At 36.5% G+C, this 14,490-nt stretch overlaps 1 protein-coding gene across 1 annotated transcript; it reads right to left on the reverse strand.

The window, feature by feature from the left end:
* Positions 1 to 401: 401 nt before the first annotated feature.
* LOC128557723 (centriolar and ciliogenesis-associated protein HYLS1-like) lies at positions 402 to 6,595 on the reverse strand. The gene is made up of 4 exons (XM_053545767.1): positions 6,455 to 6,595; positions 5,204 to 5,246; positions 3,675 to 3,856; positions 402 to 2,938 (listed from the first exon to the last, which is right to left on the reverse strand). Exons 1-4 carry the CDS (start codon positions 6,578 to 6,580, stop codon positions 2,804 to 2,806), a joined length of 486 nt encoding a protein of 161 aa, XP_053401742.1. The 5' UTR covers positions 6,581 to 6,595; the 3' UTR covers positions 402 to 2,803.
* Positions 6,596 to 14,490: the final 7,895 nt, after the last annotated feature.

Consider the following 14,490-nt stretch of genomic DNA (forward strand, 5'->3'; position numbering starts at 1 on the left):
ACGAGCGCAAATACATGTACTGTAATTATTGGTTGTTCTAAAAAATTTTCTATCATGTTTGAATGATACATAAATTTTTAGATGTCTTTGTGATAAACAAAATGAAACTTCACAGTATTTTCCTTTTCATTTGAATTTTTTTTGTTACCCAATCCAGAGGTAGTTGTTATACTGTCTTGTCACATGAAAACTGATGGTAACGGACCTGCAGGAAGAGACACCAGTATTTACAGTCCACTGGATTTTCCTTCTATATATAAGTAAATGTTAACCTCAAAGATGATAATGTTAACCTCAAATGAAAGCAAGCCTTAAAAGGTAATAATTTCAGACATTGTAATACAGGCATAATATCAGAGTACTTAAATCGGATGCATTTCAGTTAATCCAGAACAGGACAATTTACATTAAAAATTTATTTCACAATATAAATGTACAAGACTTTTTACAATAAGTTTGTAAAATAAATAACATTTAATATGTATAATAAAAAATCTTACCACACTTGTGCCAGATGATTCTTGTTAGCAGATCAAGATACTGTGTTTGGTGGCATTTCCTGGTTGTCCATCATAAATGCTGACCAAACACGTTCACATAAATTTTATTGAACAAATGTGCTTTAAGTTACTGTACATAAGGTAATATCTGCAATGGTAAATTTTTGCTAACGTTTGCAAACTAAGCTATACGCAAATTTAAAACACTTGTGAATATTTAGTGTATTATCTGTGGAAGAATTACCAGTTAAGAAGAGGAAATTCCTAGCTTCTTACAAAAATATTTACACCAGAATTAATTAGTGCCCTTTTCATGACAAACATGTTCAAAGTGCTTATTATACAATGGCAGCAACTCTTGGCTCCATATCGACCCCGGATGGTCCGACCAGATGGATATAGTGATAGTAAACACACAGAACAGGAGAAAAAAGGTATGTCCGTCTAACTTGGCCTAGCTCTATGTGAATATACAGTCAAGTTCTTCATAGTGCCTGTGTGTAGGAGTGACCACATAAAGCCCTCTCTGGGAAGAACCAGTACCAGTCTCTTAGTTACATGGGAGATACTCAAGAGTATCACAGAAATTCTCAATTCCTGTACAGTGATTTGAATCCCGAACCTCTTGACTGAAGCGTAGTGATGCAAATATTATCCAATCTACAGTTTACAACCGAGATTCTCACTATCTTACATAGAAATAATTCATCCTAAATGATTTTAGCGCCAGCAATTACTCCACTGATAAAAATTAATGAAATGTGAATGAAAAGAAATGCATGTTCTTCATGACAATATTAGTCTATGAAGCAGAAAGTAAGGCTAAGAAAAACATCTTTGGCAAAGAAAAACATCTTTACTGGCATACTTAGAAAAAAACATAAATAATCTTATCTACAAATATATTCATTTTAACAAAAATCTATATTTAGTTTTCAGCATTTTTCTTGCCTTATATTTTACAGCATGAAATCCCTACACTAGAAAATAACTATACTAAGCAGATTGTATATTATACATATCATTAACTTACTTTGTCCATAATCTTCTAACTGACAATATTTCTACCACTCAATGCAGCAACAATGAAGATGGTCATTATTCAGTTAACATCAATATGCATTTATTGAGTCTTACGGCAATGACGGCTATTTCATGAAAATCTTATTCGCTTATATCTTGACATGTTTGTCTCTGTTTTATTAACTAGAAAAAATATGTGCCTATACTTTTTTAAAAAGGTCTTTTGAATAACAAAATTAATCACAATGTTAAACTTCAATATGATATAGGTCTCTAAAGGTAATAAAATGTCTTATCTGTTATTTAATTTTTGAGTACAACTTACAGTCAAGGGTTAACCCCTATAACCAAAAGTTTTAAATTAATGCATCTTATACACTGTTCCCTGGCTAAGGGAACTGTTTCACATATTTAACAAAACCGATCTGTTTTAAAATGTAGTTAAACTTCTGGGTATAGAGGATTACCAAAAGTTGTAAACCTTATTCAAAAACTGATGATGGCTAAAACATTTTATTACCTTGGTGACCTTTATCTTTTTGCAGTCAAAAGCGATATGATAAATTTTATTTTATTCATTTGGAGATTAAAAAGTGCTTTCTTAAACTGTATAGATTTACATACTTCCAAATATTAAAACTAAAATGACTTTAACCAGATCAGGTTTTAGCCAATAAGATTTCACCAAACGTCTGTTGTTACATTAGAGGGGAAGGAATACCTAAGCATAATCTGATTTCATATAAAAGCTATTGTTCAGTCATTCATAAAGCTGGACTTATTATTTTTAAAATTGGATCACTTTTGAAAAAGATAAGGCAGTCTGAACTTTACGAAAATTGCTAACCATGGAGAATACAGTTCAAATAACTATCTAAAAATAAATTATATCTGCCATTTTGTTTTAATTTACTATAAAAACTAGGTGCAACTCCTCTATCAAATACTGATTTGTTCATAACTTTCTCATTTTTCAGCCAATTTTTAAAATTCTTTCACTGTCTTTAATGACTGAAGAAGACCTAGCATATTTAATGAACATTAATACAGGGATGCCTTTCCCTTTAAAGACATCTCAACACTGCAAAGCTTTAAAGCATAGCTGCACAGTTACAGCACAATCTGTGCATAAAAAGCACAAAACTAGAAGAGGTTCTCTCCTTCCATTTAGTATCCATGCAAGTATTCTTTATTGTCTATCACAGATCTGCCAGTGTTTACTGCCTACTATAAACATGAATATCATGATAACTTGATGATGGAATATGACATGAACAGTTTCAGTATTCTTGATAGAAGCCATGATGAGGTAACTGTCCCTGTGCCATATCCATACGTATCTGCCATCGTAAATCTTGACGCTTCTTGTCTGACGGGATCTTGTATTTGTTTGGTACAAATACTCTGTGGGGTTTCTGAAAAATTTTTTTTTTTCAATTGTAAGTAGTAGTTCGTACACCAATCTACATTTTGTACTTACATACAAAACTTAATCATATTTTTGAATTTAAGTCCATATGTATAACTAGGCTTGGCACTGATAACTCCTGTCAGGTTTTGTGGAAATCCACTTAATAATGTAAGAGAAGTTGCCAAAACAAATCACACAATTTGATGAATCAAGGGCCATAACTCAGCTAAAAATCATCAAACCTGAAAATGCTGATAATATGCACAATGAGGCTTTGCACTGGTCTTTACTGTAAGATTATGCGATACTTCGCCCAAAATATATAAAAGATGTGGCCAAAACATCATAAATACTGATGAATCAAGGGCCATAACTCCATTGTAAATCACCTTATAAGAAAATGCTGATGATATTCACAACTAGGCTTGGCAATGATCACTCTTGTAAAGTTTGGTATAAATCCATCCAGTGGTGTTGTGACATACAGACAGATGGACTAACAGACAGAACTTAATATGTCTCCAACACTACTGTGAATATAAACAATTCTGTAAAGTCTGATGACTCTGTGTCGAACACTTTTTGAGAATTTGGACAGACAGACAGACAGACAGACAGACAGACAGACAGACAAAGGCAGCTCCAAGTGTTCACCCCCACCCCGCGAAAAAACTTTGCGGGACTCCACTCCGAAAGCAGTTAACGGTAATACCATCATGAAAACAAACAGTGTCTTTTACCTTTTCATAAACTATATCTTGAGCCAGCATTTGTTCTCGAACGTTCCAGCGTAAGTTTTTATGATTTTTCTCTCCTGGAGCTCTTTGAACCTGCCAACTCTGTCGGAACTGCTGATATCTCGCCACAGGGTCAGATTTCTTAATATTCCTTGTGTGAGGATGCTCTGGTCTTCTTAGTATAACTACAACACAAAAACTATGTTTGAATATGTTACAGAATTTACTGAAAATTTAGTACAGCAGAAGAAGGCTCCATTGTATTAAAAATGATTATGGAAATAACAAGAGCTGTCCGTAAGACAGCCAAGCTCGACTATTCGAAATATTGTCCCAGAAGCAGGAAAATATTACCCAAAAAGGTTAAATATCAAAAGAGTTTTAAGTTCAAAAGGGGACATAATTTGACCAAAATGAAGGTCAGAGTTATGGGACATGCTGCTATCAACTAGTTTTATAACCCCGAAGGCACATGTGAAGTTTCAATTCAATATCTGCATTAGTTTTGGAGATAGTAACTTGCACATAAAACTTTAACCAGATGATTTTCTGGGTCCAAAAGGGGGCATAATTTGCCAAAAATACATGTCAGAGTTATGGGACTTGACCCAGTGACGTTGATAATTATTTAGAAAAAGAAAAAATAAGTTTCAAATCTATATGCATTTTAGTAATAGCTGTATGTACTTGCAAGCAAAACTTTAACCTGGATTTTCGAAGTCCAAAAGGGGGCATAATTTGCCCAAAATACATGTCAGAGTTATGGGACTTGACCCAGTGAGGTTGGTAATTGATCTAGAAAAAGAAAAAATAAGTTTCAAATCTATATGCATTTTAGTAATAGCTGTATGTACTTGCACGCAAAACTTTAACCAGGATTTTCTAAGTCCAAAAGGGGGCATTATTTGGCCAAAATGAAGGTCAGAGTTATGGGACTTGCTGCTATCAACTAGTTTTATAACCCCGAAGACACATGTGAAGTTTCAATTCAATATCTGCATTAGTTTTGGAGATAGTAACTTGCATGTAAAACTTTAACCAGAATTTTCTAAGTCCAAAAGGGGGCATAATTTGCTCAAAATACATGTCAGGGTTATGGGACTTGACCCAGTGAGGTTGGTAATTGACCTAGAAAAAGAAAAAATAAGTTTCAAAGCTATATGCCTTTAAATGATAGCTGTATGTACTTGCATGCAAAAACTTAACCAAAGTGTGACGCCGACGCCAGGGTGAGTCGAATAGCTAGACTATTCTTTGAATAGTCGAGCTAAAAATGTTTATAAATCAGGTATATAGTTGTTTTTATACCTTAAAGCCTTATCTATTAACTATAACAAATAATGTCCAAACATTTTCATAATAGATACTGTTTCTAAAATACAGCATTTCATAATGAAACAAAAACACTTTTTCTTCAAGATTATCATTATGTTTGTTTTTGAAAAGAACTTTATTAAGAGTCTTCCTAAATGATCTGCTCAAAGCAATGTAGGTAATAACTAAAAATATGCTGATATAGAAGATGTTTTTACCTGATGCAGGTCGTGGATCATCTGGAGCTAGTCTGTATGGAGGCTGGAAAGAACAAAATGATCTTAAATTATTTTAATCTTAAGCCTGCTGGCAGCAAGTGATTCTACCTTTGCAATCTGAGCAGACTGATATCAACCTGCATGTCAGTGCAGGCTGATCTTGGTCTGCGCTGACAGTCTGTTCGCTATTCAGTCAGTGTATTCAGTGAACACCCCTTCGAATGATAATTGGTATTGCCCAAACTGAATGATCAACCAGTCCATTTTAGAAATTTAGCAGGCTTAACAAGTGCCTGAATCCAACCCACAGATTCAACGTCACATTGTGACAGTGCTGGAAACAACAAATCAAACCATTTTTTAACTGGCTGTCTCCAGACTGCTGAGTAAATAATACTGATAATGCATTCTGCAAGTTCAGCTGAAAATCTCCATGATAGCAATGCTGCCATGCAAATGTAAGTTACTCCCACCTATAAAGTAACGAGCCAATCAGAGGTTTGGCCCCAACAGTGAGTAAAACTGCTTATCGCCTGCATGTTCTGAACAACCACAGAGCCAGGAGCCAGTCAGCCTTACCTCAAAGAAGAGTTAGTAGTGTTTACTCTTCTATCAAGAAAGGTAGGATTATTAGTTACGTGAGTTATTCTTGTCTGTGAGCTGAACTTGCACACTATCTTCAAACATATTACTCATTATCATATAACAAAGTCAGGATCATATTATGAATATTTTCAATATTAATAAATTACAGATTTTTTCTTCATATTGATTTTGAATGTTACTTGGACCATTTACTTTTAAATAAATTCTCAACCCTTAACTGAATATAACACACAAAGATTTAAGCGTGCTCATTTGTTAGACAGAAATGAAATTTGGACAATCTATCTGGTACATGAACAAGGTCCTTCAAATACATTTGTAAAAGATTTTTTTATTCCTACACTTTAACAAGAGCTGTCACTAATAGTGACAAATGCCCCCGCAGCGCCTTGACCTTTGACCTGGTGACCACAAAGTCAGTAGGGGTCGTGTACTCAAGAAGTACTATCAGTATGTGTAGTTTGAAGGTCCTGGGTGCAGTGGTTCACAAGTAAAGTACCTTCATGCAAAAAGTTAACGTTGTGACGAATAAACTAACGGATGGACAGTTGAAAACCAATATGCCTCCCTTCGGGGGCATAAAAATACGAAGTACTGGTATGTTGGGATTTTAACTTTGTTATTAATGATACGAAACTTCCCTACCTGTGTTTGTGCAGACTGTGGACGTTTTCTATCAAACAACTCAACTCTATCAGCTATGCCGAGCTCACGTAAACGTTCGTTTATATCCATCAGACTACCTGTAATTACCAAATATATTGTGGTCATAGCTATCGCCTTGTTCACAGGTAATTTTTCCTTGACTACTATATAAATTGTAAAATTTGTGACATGGAAATGTTTGCTTATTACACAAACTCTAGACATTCACAAAAAATATCAGCAAGACTTAATAAGTTAATATCTACACTCACCAAAACAAGTCATTAGGCCTATAGTCAAGAAAAGATAAACCAAACATTCGCACTCCAGATTTGGCAATCTGGGAATATTTCTACTTTAATATGAAAAGTCTGGAACTGGTAATCTGAAGATTTTCACCCACAAATTTATCCATTTACACAATTATATATATGCAGTATCATCAGTATGATTATATTCAAATTTACAACAAATATACCAAATATAATGGCTATGTTTAATATACAAAATATTGATTTGCACTTCATGCCGTTCAAGAGGTATGCTTTTCGTAAAGTTTTGTCCTGCAATTTATCAGCTGTAGATGAAATGTTTTGCTGTTAACACTACCAAATAATCATTTTAAAATTATTTTATATCAATACTGGTAATTTTTTTATGAACTCTATCTGTAACCTTAAATAGATTGGATTAAATTGTCAATATAACTACTATACTGGATAAGTTATATCCAACTTGCATTTTAATGGTATTAAATACGGTAAACTAAAGATCTCTTGATGCAAGGGATGTTTTGTGTCCATATTTTTAGGACACTTTTCAAAATAATTATTTTTTTTGGAAAATGAAAATAACTAAATATTTTATGCTGTCTTAACACTTTAGGAAAATACGGTAGGGGTACACTTTAATTATTATTACTATCGCTGCAGTTGTTTTGGAGAGCAACTGGCTGGTGCTGCTGACAAAAATAGAGGAAAGAAAAATAAAAATGTCTGCTGTAAAAAGGAAATTTAAGTAGAACAAATATGCCTCCATAAAAGGAAATGTAGTGTACAAGAGAATAGTATTTGTCTACTGTGTTTACTTATTGTACAGGTATAATACTCCTTTCATAAAAGTGACAATATTAAACATGTCAATTATAAGGGCAAGTGACTGTTCACTAAGGGCGAGATTTTAGTGGCTACTAGTCCTGCAGGGTGAGTGGTGCGAAAAAAAAATTACACCCCTGCCTTAAACTTGACATAAAAATTCATGATTCTAAGCTAGGCTTGAACCAACGGAAAACCAAAGGTGCAAGGGTACATAAAAAGCTGTGTATTTAAAGTGTATAGCATCTAACATCTAGTACAGACATATATGTATTGATAAGACAATAAGCAAAAGCAAAGATAAGGGAATTCTACTACTGTGAAGATGCGTATTCTGTTCTGTCCTAAAATAAAAAAAAATCGACCTACCTACCCTATTTTTTTCTGGCATGTCACAGGAAACATACATATTTTTTTGGCCTTATCAAATTATACAATTAATTTCGATTCAGAAAAATAAACATAGAAATTAATATATAAGTAAATCTTTGCCTTATTCCTGGTTATATAAAATAAATGGTTTAAAGAGTTGCTACAATTTTGATTTAAATTTGCATTCTACTTTTGGTTTACATTATCTGAAAATATGAAACTAGGTCACTTAATTTTTGTTAATTGTGGATACGAAACTGTCTAATGTGTTAAATTTCATCACAGCAATACTTAAAACAGTGATAATAAAACCTTTGATTATAGCATTATCCTATGAAAACGAAATGAATTGTAGATGTATACTGACCTTATCGTTGAGTCATCTGTGAGAATGAAAATGTGGCAATCTATGCAAACAATTTAGTATTATTCAACCGCGCAGATCATCTATTCTGCGGCCGTGCGGCCAAATTTGCGGCAATTTCTGCGGCCAACTGCAGCGCCTTTTTATTATGTTTATTGTTGTCATTGATGATAAGATCTTTACCCCCTAATGTTTTATACTGATGATAAATGGTGATAAGCGTAAAAGAACTGTTCTGTCATTGAGGTAGAAAATCACAAATTGGAAATTGTGCGATTACGCATATAATTTTAATTTGACAACTTCAATGTAAATTGTTCTTTTGATTAAGATTAGTAAACTGACCTCCATAGAATAATGATCCCCCACTCCCCCAGTGAATTTACTGTGGCCTCCGTGACTTTATCATATATGATACAGTAGTCGAGGTGTGTGTGTTGGGGAGGGGATCAATAAACAGTGAATAGACTGGGGGTCAGTTTACAACGTACGTTATACCGGCCTAGACTACTGAATGAACTGGCCACGGATGGCCACAGTTAGTGTTTACATGTGTCATTTTGAAATTTCCATATTAAACACATGATACCGTCACAGATGGCCACAGGAAAGTTTTGCAAGTCTCACACTGAAATGACTATTATTCCTCCATTATAAGGTCACATATGACCGCAAGAAACTTTTTCAAGTCTCACATTGAAATGACTATTATTTCTCCATGATAAGATCACAGATGGACGCAGGAAATTCATGCACGTGTCACTCTGAAATGGCCAAAACAAAGTCATGACACGGTCACGGATGGCCACAGTAAATTCTTGCATGCGGTACTCCAAAATGGCCAAAACTAAGACGTTCCATGGGCACGGATGGCCACAGTAAATTCTTGCATGCGGTATATTGAAATTTCCATAATAAATCTATGATACAGTCACAGATGGCAACAGGAAACCTTTGCAAAAGTCTCACAATGAAATGACTATTATTCCTCCATGATAAGGTCACAGATTGCCGCAGGAAATTCATGCATGTGGCACTCTGAAATGGCCAAAACAAAGTCATGACACGGTCACGGATGGCCACAGTAAATTCTTGCATGCGGTACTCCAAAATGGCCAAAACTAAGACGTTCCATGGGCACGGATGGCCACAGTAAATTCTTGCATGCGGTATATTGAAATTTCCATAATAAATCCATGATACAGTCACAGATGGCAACAGGAAACCTTTGCAAAAGTCTCACAATGAAATGACTATTATTTCTCCATGATAAGGTCACAGATGGCCGCAGGAAATAAATTCATGCATGTGGCAATCTACAAGGTCATGACACGGTCACGGATGGCCAAAGTAAATTCTTCCATGCAGTACTCCAAATGACCAAACGTAAGACATTTCAAGGGCACAGATGGCCACAGTAAGTACTTGTCTGTGTCACTTTGAAATTGTCATATTAAATACATGATACAGTCACAGATGGCCACAGGAAACTTTTGCAAATGTCTCAAGTAATAATCATTATTTCTCCATGATAAGGTCACTGATGACCGCAGGAAATTCATGCATGTGGCAATCTAAAACGGGTAAAACAAAGTCATGACATGATCATGGATGGCCGCAGTAAATTTTGCATGCAGTACTCCATAATGAGAAAAACTACGACATTTCAAGGGCAGGAATGGCCGCAGTAAATTCTTCCATGCGGTACTCCAAACTGACCAAAACTAAGACATTTCAGGGCGCCGATGGCCACACTAAGTACTTGCATGTGTCACTTTGAAAATACCATCATTTCACCTATTATAAAGTCACAGTTATGTGACACTTATACTGTAAAAGGGCCACAGCAAAGTCAGGACATTAAAAATTATTTCCTACCTACAAGAATACGTTAAAATTATGTTTCATACAAATATACTTAGATATAATAACAGAGAGATTCAATTTTTATTTCATTATGTCAGCAATTCTCTAACATGCACTGTCGGACAATTTGACGTATAAAACGTGTGGGTTTGTTATAATAAACAATTACAAAAATGCATCATATATCAACTTGACAGGATGTAATTGTTACATGTCCGCTCATGTACTTCTGACCTTATTTGACAAGTTAAACAAATAAAATAATCTTTGATTATTTTACAATCGCTCCCCTGAGTATCATGGCCCTACTTGGCAAGGACAATGACACAAGTACACTAAACTATTAAAGTATGGTATAAGGTTTTTGGTACATAATGTCATGGTGACCTTGACCTCAGAGTCAACTACTAGTCAGGACCAGCCTCTCTACTAACTTTTTAGGATCCTAGCCCCTGGCTCTGTTGAGTTATCAAGCTTTTTGTTGCTCAAGGTTATGGTGACCTTTGCCCTCAGAGTCAACCAGTGGTCATGACATCTTCACTAAGTTTAAGGGTCGTAGCCATAAGTATTGCAGAATTATAAGCTTTTTTCTTCATAAAGGTCACAGTTAACTTACCATCCATACCCTTGAAATGTGTTAGTATTGGAGTACTGCATGCAAGAATTTATTGCAGCCATCCGTGACCGTTTGTGCCATTTCAAAGTGCCATGTGCTTGAATTTCCTGCGGCCATCTGTGACCTTATCTTTTAAAAATAAAAGTCATTTCAAATTTTTCAATGTGACACTTGCAAAAGTTTCTTGTGGCCATCTGTGATTGTATCATGGGTTTAATATGGAAATTTCAAAGTGACACATGCAAGAATATACTGTGACCATCTGTGCCCATGGAACGTCTTAGTTTTGGTCATACTGCATGCAAGAATTTACTGTGGCCATCCGTGACCGTGTCATGACTTTGTTTTAGCCTTTTGAGAGTGCTACATGCACCAATTTCTTGTGGCCATCTGTGACCTTATCATGGAGAAATGATAATATTTTAATGTGAGACTTTTGCAAAAGTTTCCTGTTGCCATCTGTGACTGTATCATATATTTAATATGGAAATTTCAAAGTGACACATGCAAGAATTTACTGTGGTCATCCGTGCCCATGGAACGTCTTACTTTTGGTCATTTTGGAGTACTGCATGCAGGAATTTACTTTGGCCATCCCTGACCGTGCCATGACTTTGTTTTGGCCATTTGAGTGTGCCATGTGGGTGAATTTACTGTGGCCATCTGTGACCTTATTATGGAGGAATAATAGTCACTTCAGTGTGAGACTTTTGCAAATGTTTCCTGTTGCAATCTGTGACTGTATTATAGGTTTAATATGCAACTTTCAAAGTGACACATGCAAGAATTTACTGTGACCATCCGTGTCCATGGAACGTCTTAGTTTTGGTCATTTTGGAGTACCGCATGCAAGAATTTACTGTGGCCATCCGTGACCGTGTCATGACTTTGTTTTGGCCGTTTCAGAGTGCCATGTGCGTGAATTTACTGTGGCCATCTGTGACCTTATCTCGGAGAAGTAGTAGTCATTTCAATATGAGAATTGCAAACGTTTATTGTGGCCATCCGTGACTGTATCGTGCGTTTAATATGGAAATTTCAAAGTGACACATGCAAGAATTTACTGCGGTCATCCGTGCACATGGAACGTCTTACTTTTGGTCATTTTGGAGTACTGCATGCAAGAATTTACTTTGGCCATCCCTGACCGTGCCATGACTTTGTTTTGGCCATTTGAGAGTGCCATGTGGGTGAATTTACTGTGGCCATCTGTGACCTTATTATGGAGGAATAATAGTCACTTCAGTGTGAGACTTTTGCAAAAGTTTCCTGTTGCAATCTGTGACTGTATCATAGGTTTAATATGCAACTTTCAAAGTGACACATGCAAGAATTTACTGTGACCATCCGTGCCCATGGAACGTCTTAGTTCTGGTCATTTTGGAGTACCGCATGCAAGAATTTACTGTGGCCATCCGTGACCGTGTCATGACTATGCTTTGGCCATTTCAGAGTGTCATGTGTGTGAATTTACTGTGGCCATCTGTGACCTTATCTCGAAGAAATAGTAGTCATTTCAATATGAGAATTGCAAACGTTTATTGTGGCCATCCGTGACTGTATTGTGCGTTTAATATGCAACTTTCAAAGTGACACATGCAAGAATTTACTGTGGTCATCCGTGCCCATGGAACGTCTTACTTTTGGTCATTTTGGAGTACTGCATGCAAGAATTTACTTTGGTTATCCCTGACCGTGCCATGACTTTGTTTTGGCCATTTGAGAGTGCCATGTACGTGAATATACTGTGGCCATCTGTGACCTTATTATGGAGGCATAATAGTCACTTTAGTGTGAGACTTTTGCAAAAGTTTCCTGTTGCAATCTGTGACTGTATTATAGGTTTAATATGCAACTTTCAAAGTGACACATGCAAGAATTTACTGTGACCATCCGTGCCCATGGAACGTCTTAGTTTTGGTCATTTTGTAGTACCGCATGCAAGAACTTACTGTGGCCATCCGTGACCGTGTCATGACTTTGTTTTGGCCATTTCAGAGTGCCAAGTGCGTGAATTTACTGTGGCCATCTGTGACCTTATCTCGGAGAAATAGTAGTCATTTCAATATGAGAATTGCAAACGTTTATTGTGGCCATCCGTGACTGTATCGTGCGTTTAATATGGAAATTTCAAAGTGACACATGCAAGAATTTACTGTGGTCATCCGTGCCCATGGAACGTCTTACTTTTGGTCATTTTGGAATACTGCATGCAAGAATTTACTTTGGCCATCCCTGACCGTGCCATGACTTTGTTTTGGCCATTTGAGAGTGCCATGTGGGTGAATTTACTGTGGCCATCTGTGACCTTATTATGGATGATTAATAGTCACTTCAGTGTGAGACTTTTGCAAAAGTTTCCTGTTGCAATCTGTGACTGTATCATAGGTTTAATATGCAACTTTCAAAGTGACACATGCAAGAATTTACTGGGACCATCCGTGCCCATGGAACGTCTTAGTTTTGGTCATTTTGGAGTACCGCATGCAAGAACTTACTGTGGCCATCCGTGACCGTGTCATGACTTTGTTTTGGCCATTTCAGAGTGCCATGTGCGTGAATATACTGTGGCCATCTGTGACCTTTTCTCGGAGAAATTGTAGTCATTGCAAACGTTTATTGTGGCCATTCGTGACTGTATCGTGCGTTTAATATGGAAATTTCAAAGTGACACATGCAAGAATTTACTGTGGCCATCCGTGCCCATGGAACGTCTTAGTTTTGGTCATTTTGAAGTACCGCATGCAAGAATTTACTGTGGCCATCCGTGACCGTGTCACGACTTGGTTTTGGCCATTTCATAGTGCCACGTGCATGAACTTCCTGCGGCCATCTGTGACCTTATTATAGAGAAATAATAGTCATTTCAATGTGACACTTGCAAAAGTTTCCTGTGGCCATCTGTCACTGTATCATGTGTTTAATATGCAACTTTCAAAGTGACACATGTAATTACTTACTGTCGCCATCCGTGCCCATGGAACGTCTTAGTTTTGGTCATTTTGAAGTACCGCATGCAAGAATTTACTGTGGCCATCCGTGACCGTGTCACGACTTGGTTTTGGCCATTTCATAGTGCCACGTGCATGAACTTCCTGCGGCCATCTGTGACCTTATTATAGAGAAATAATAGTTATTTCAATGTGACACTTGCAAAAGTTTCCTGTGGCCATCTGTCACTGTATCATGTGTTTAATATGCAACTTTCAAAGTGACACATGTAATTACTTACTGTCGCCATCCGTGCCCATGAAAGGTCTTAGTTTTGGTCATTTTGAAGTACCGCATGCAAGAATTTACTGTGGCCATCTTTGACCGTGTCATGACTTGGTTTTGGCCATTCCATAGTGCCACGTGCATGAACTTCCTGCGGCCATCTGTGACCTTATTATGGAGAAATAATAGTCATTTCAATGTGACACTTGCAAAAGTTTCCTGAGACCATCTGTCACTGTATCATGTGTTTAATATGCAACTTTCAAAGTGACACATGCAATTAATTACTGTGGCCATCCGTGCCCATGGAACGTCTTAGTTTTTGGTCATTTTGGAGTAACGCATGCAAGAATTTACTGTGTCCATCCGTGACCGTGTCACGACTTTTGCTTGACCATTTCAGAGTGCCACGTGCATGAACTTCCTGCGGCCATCTGTGACCTTATCATGGACAAATAATAGTAATTTCAGTGTCAGACTTGCAAAAGTTTCCTGTGGCCATCTGTCA

This window comes from Mercenaria mercenaria, chromosome 1 (assembly GCF_021730395.1).
Source record: "Mercenaria mercenaria strain notata chromosome 1, MADL_Memer_1, whole genome shotgun sequence".
Lineage (NCBI taxonomy): Eukaryota > Metazoa > Mollusca > Bivalvia > Venerida > Veneridae > Mercenaria > Mercenaria mercenaria.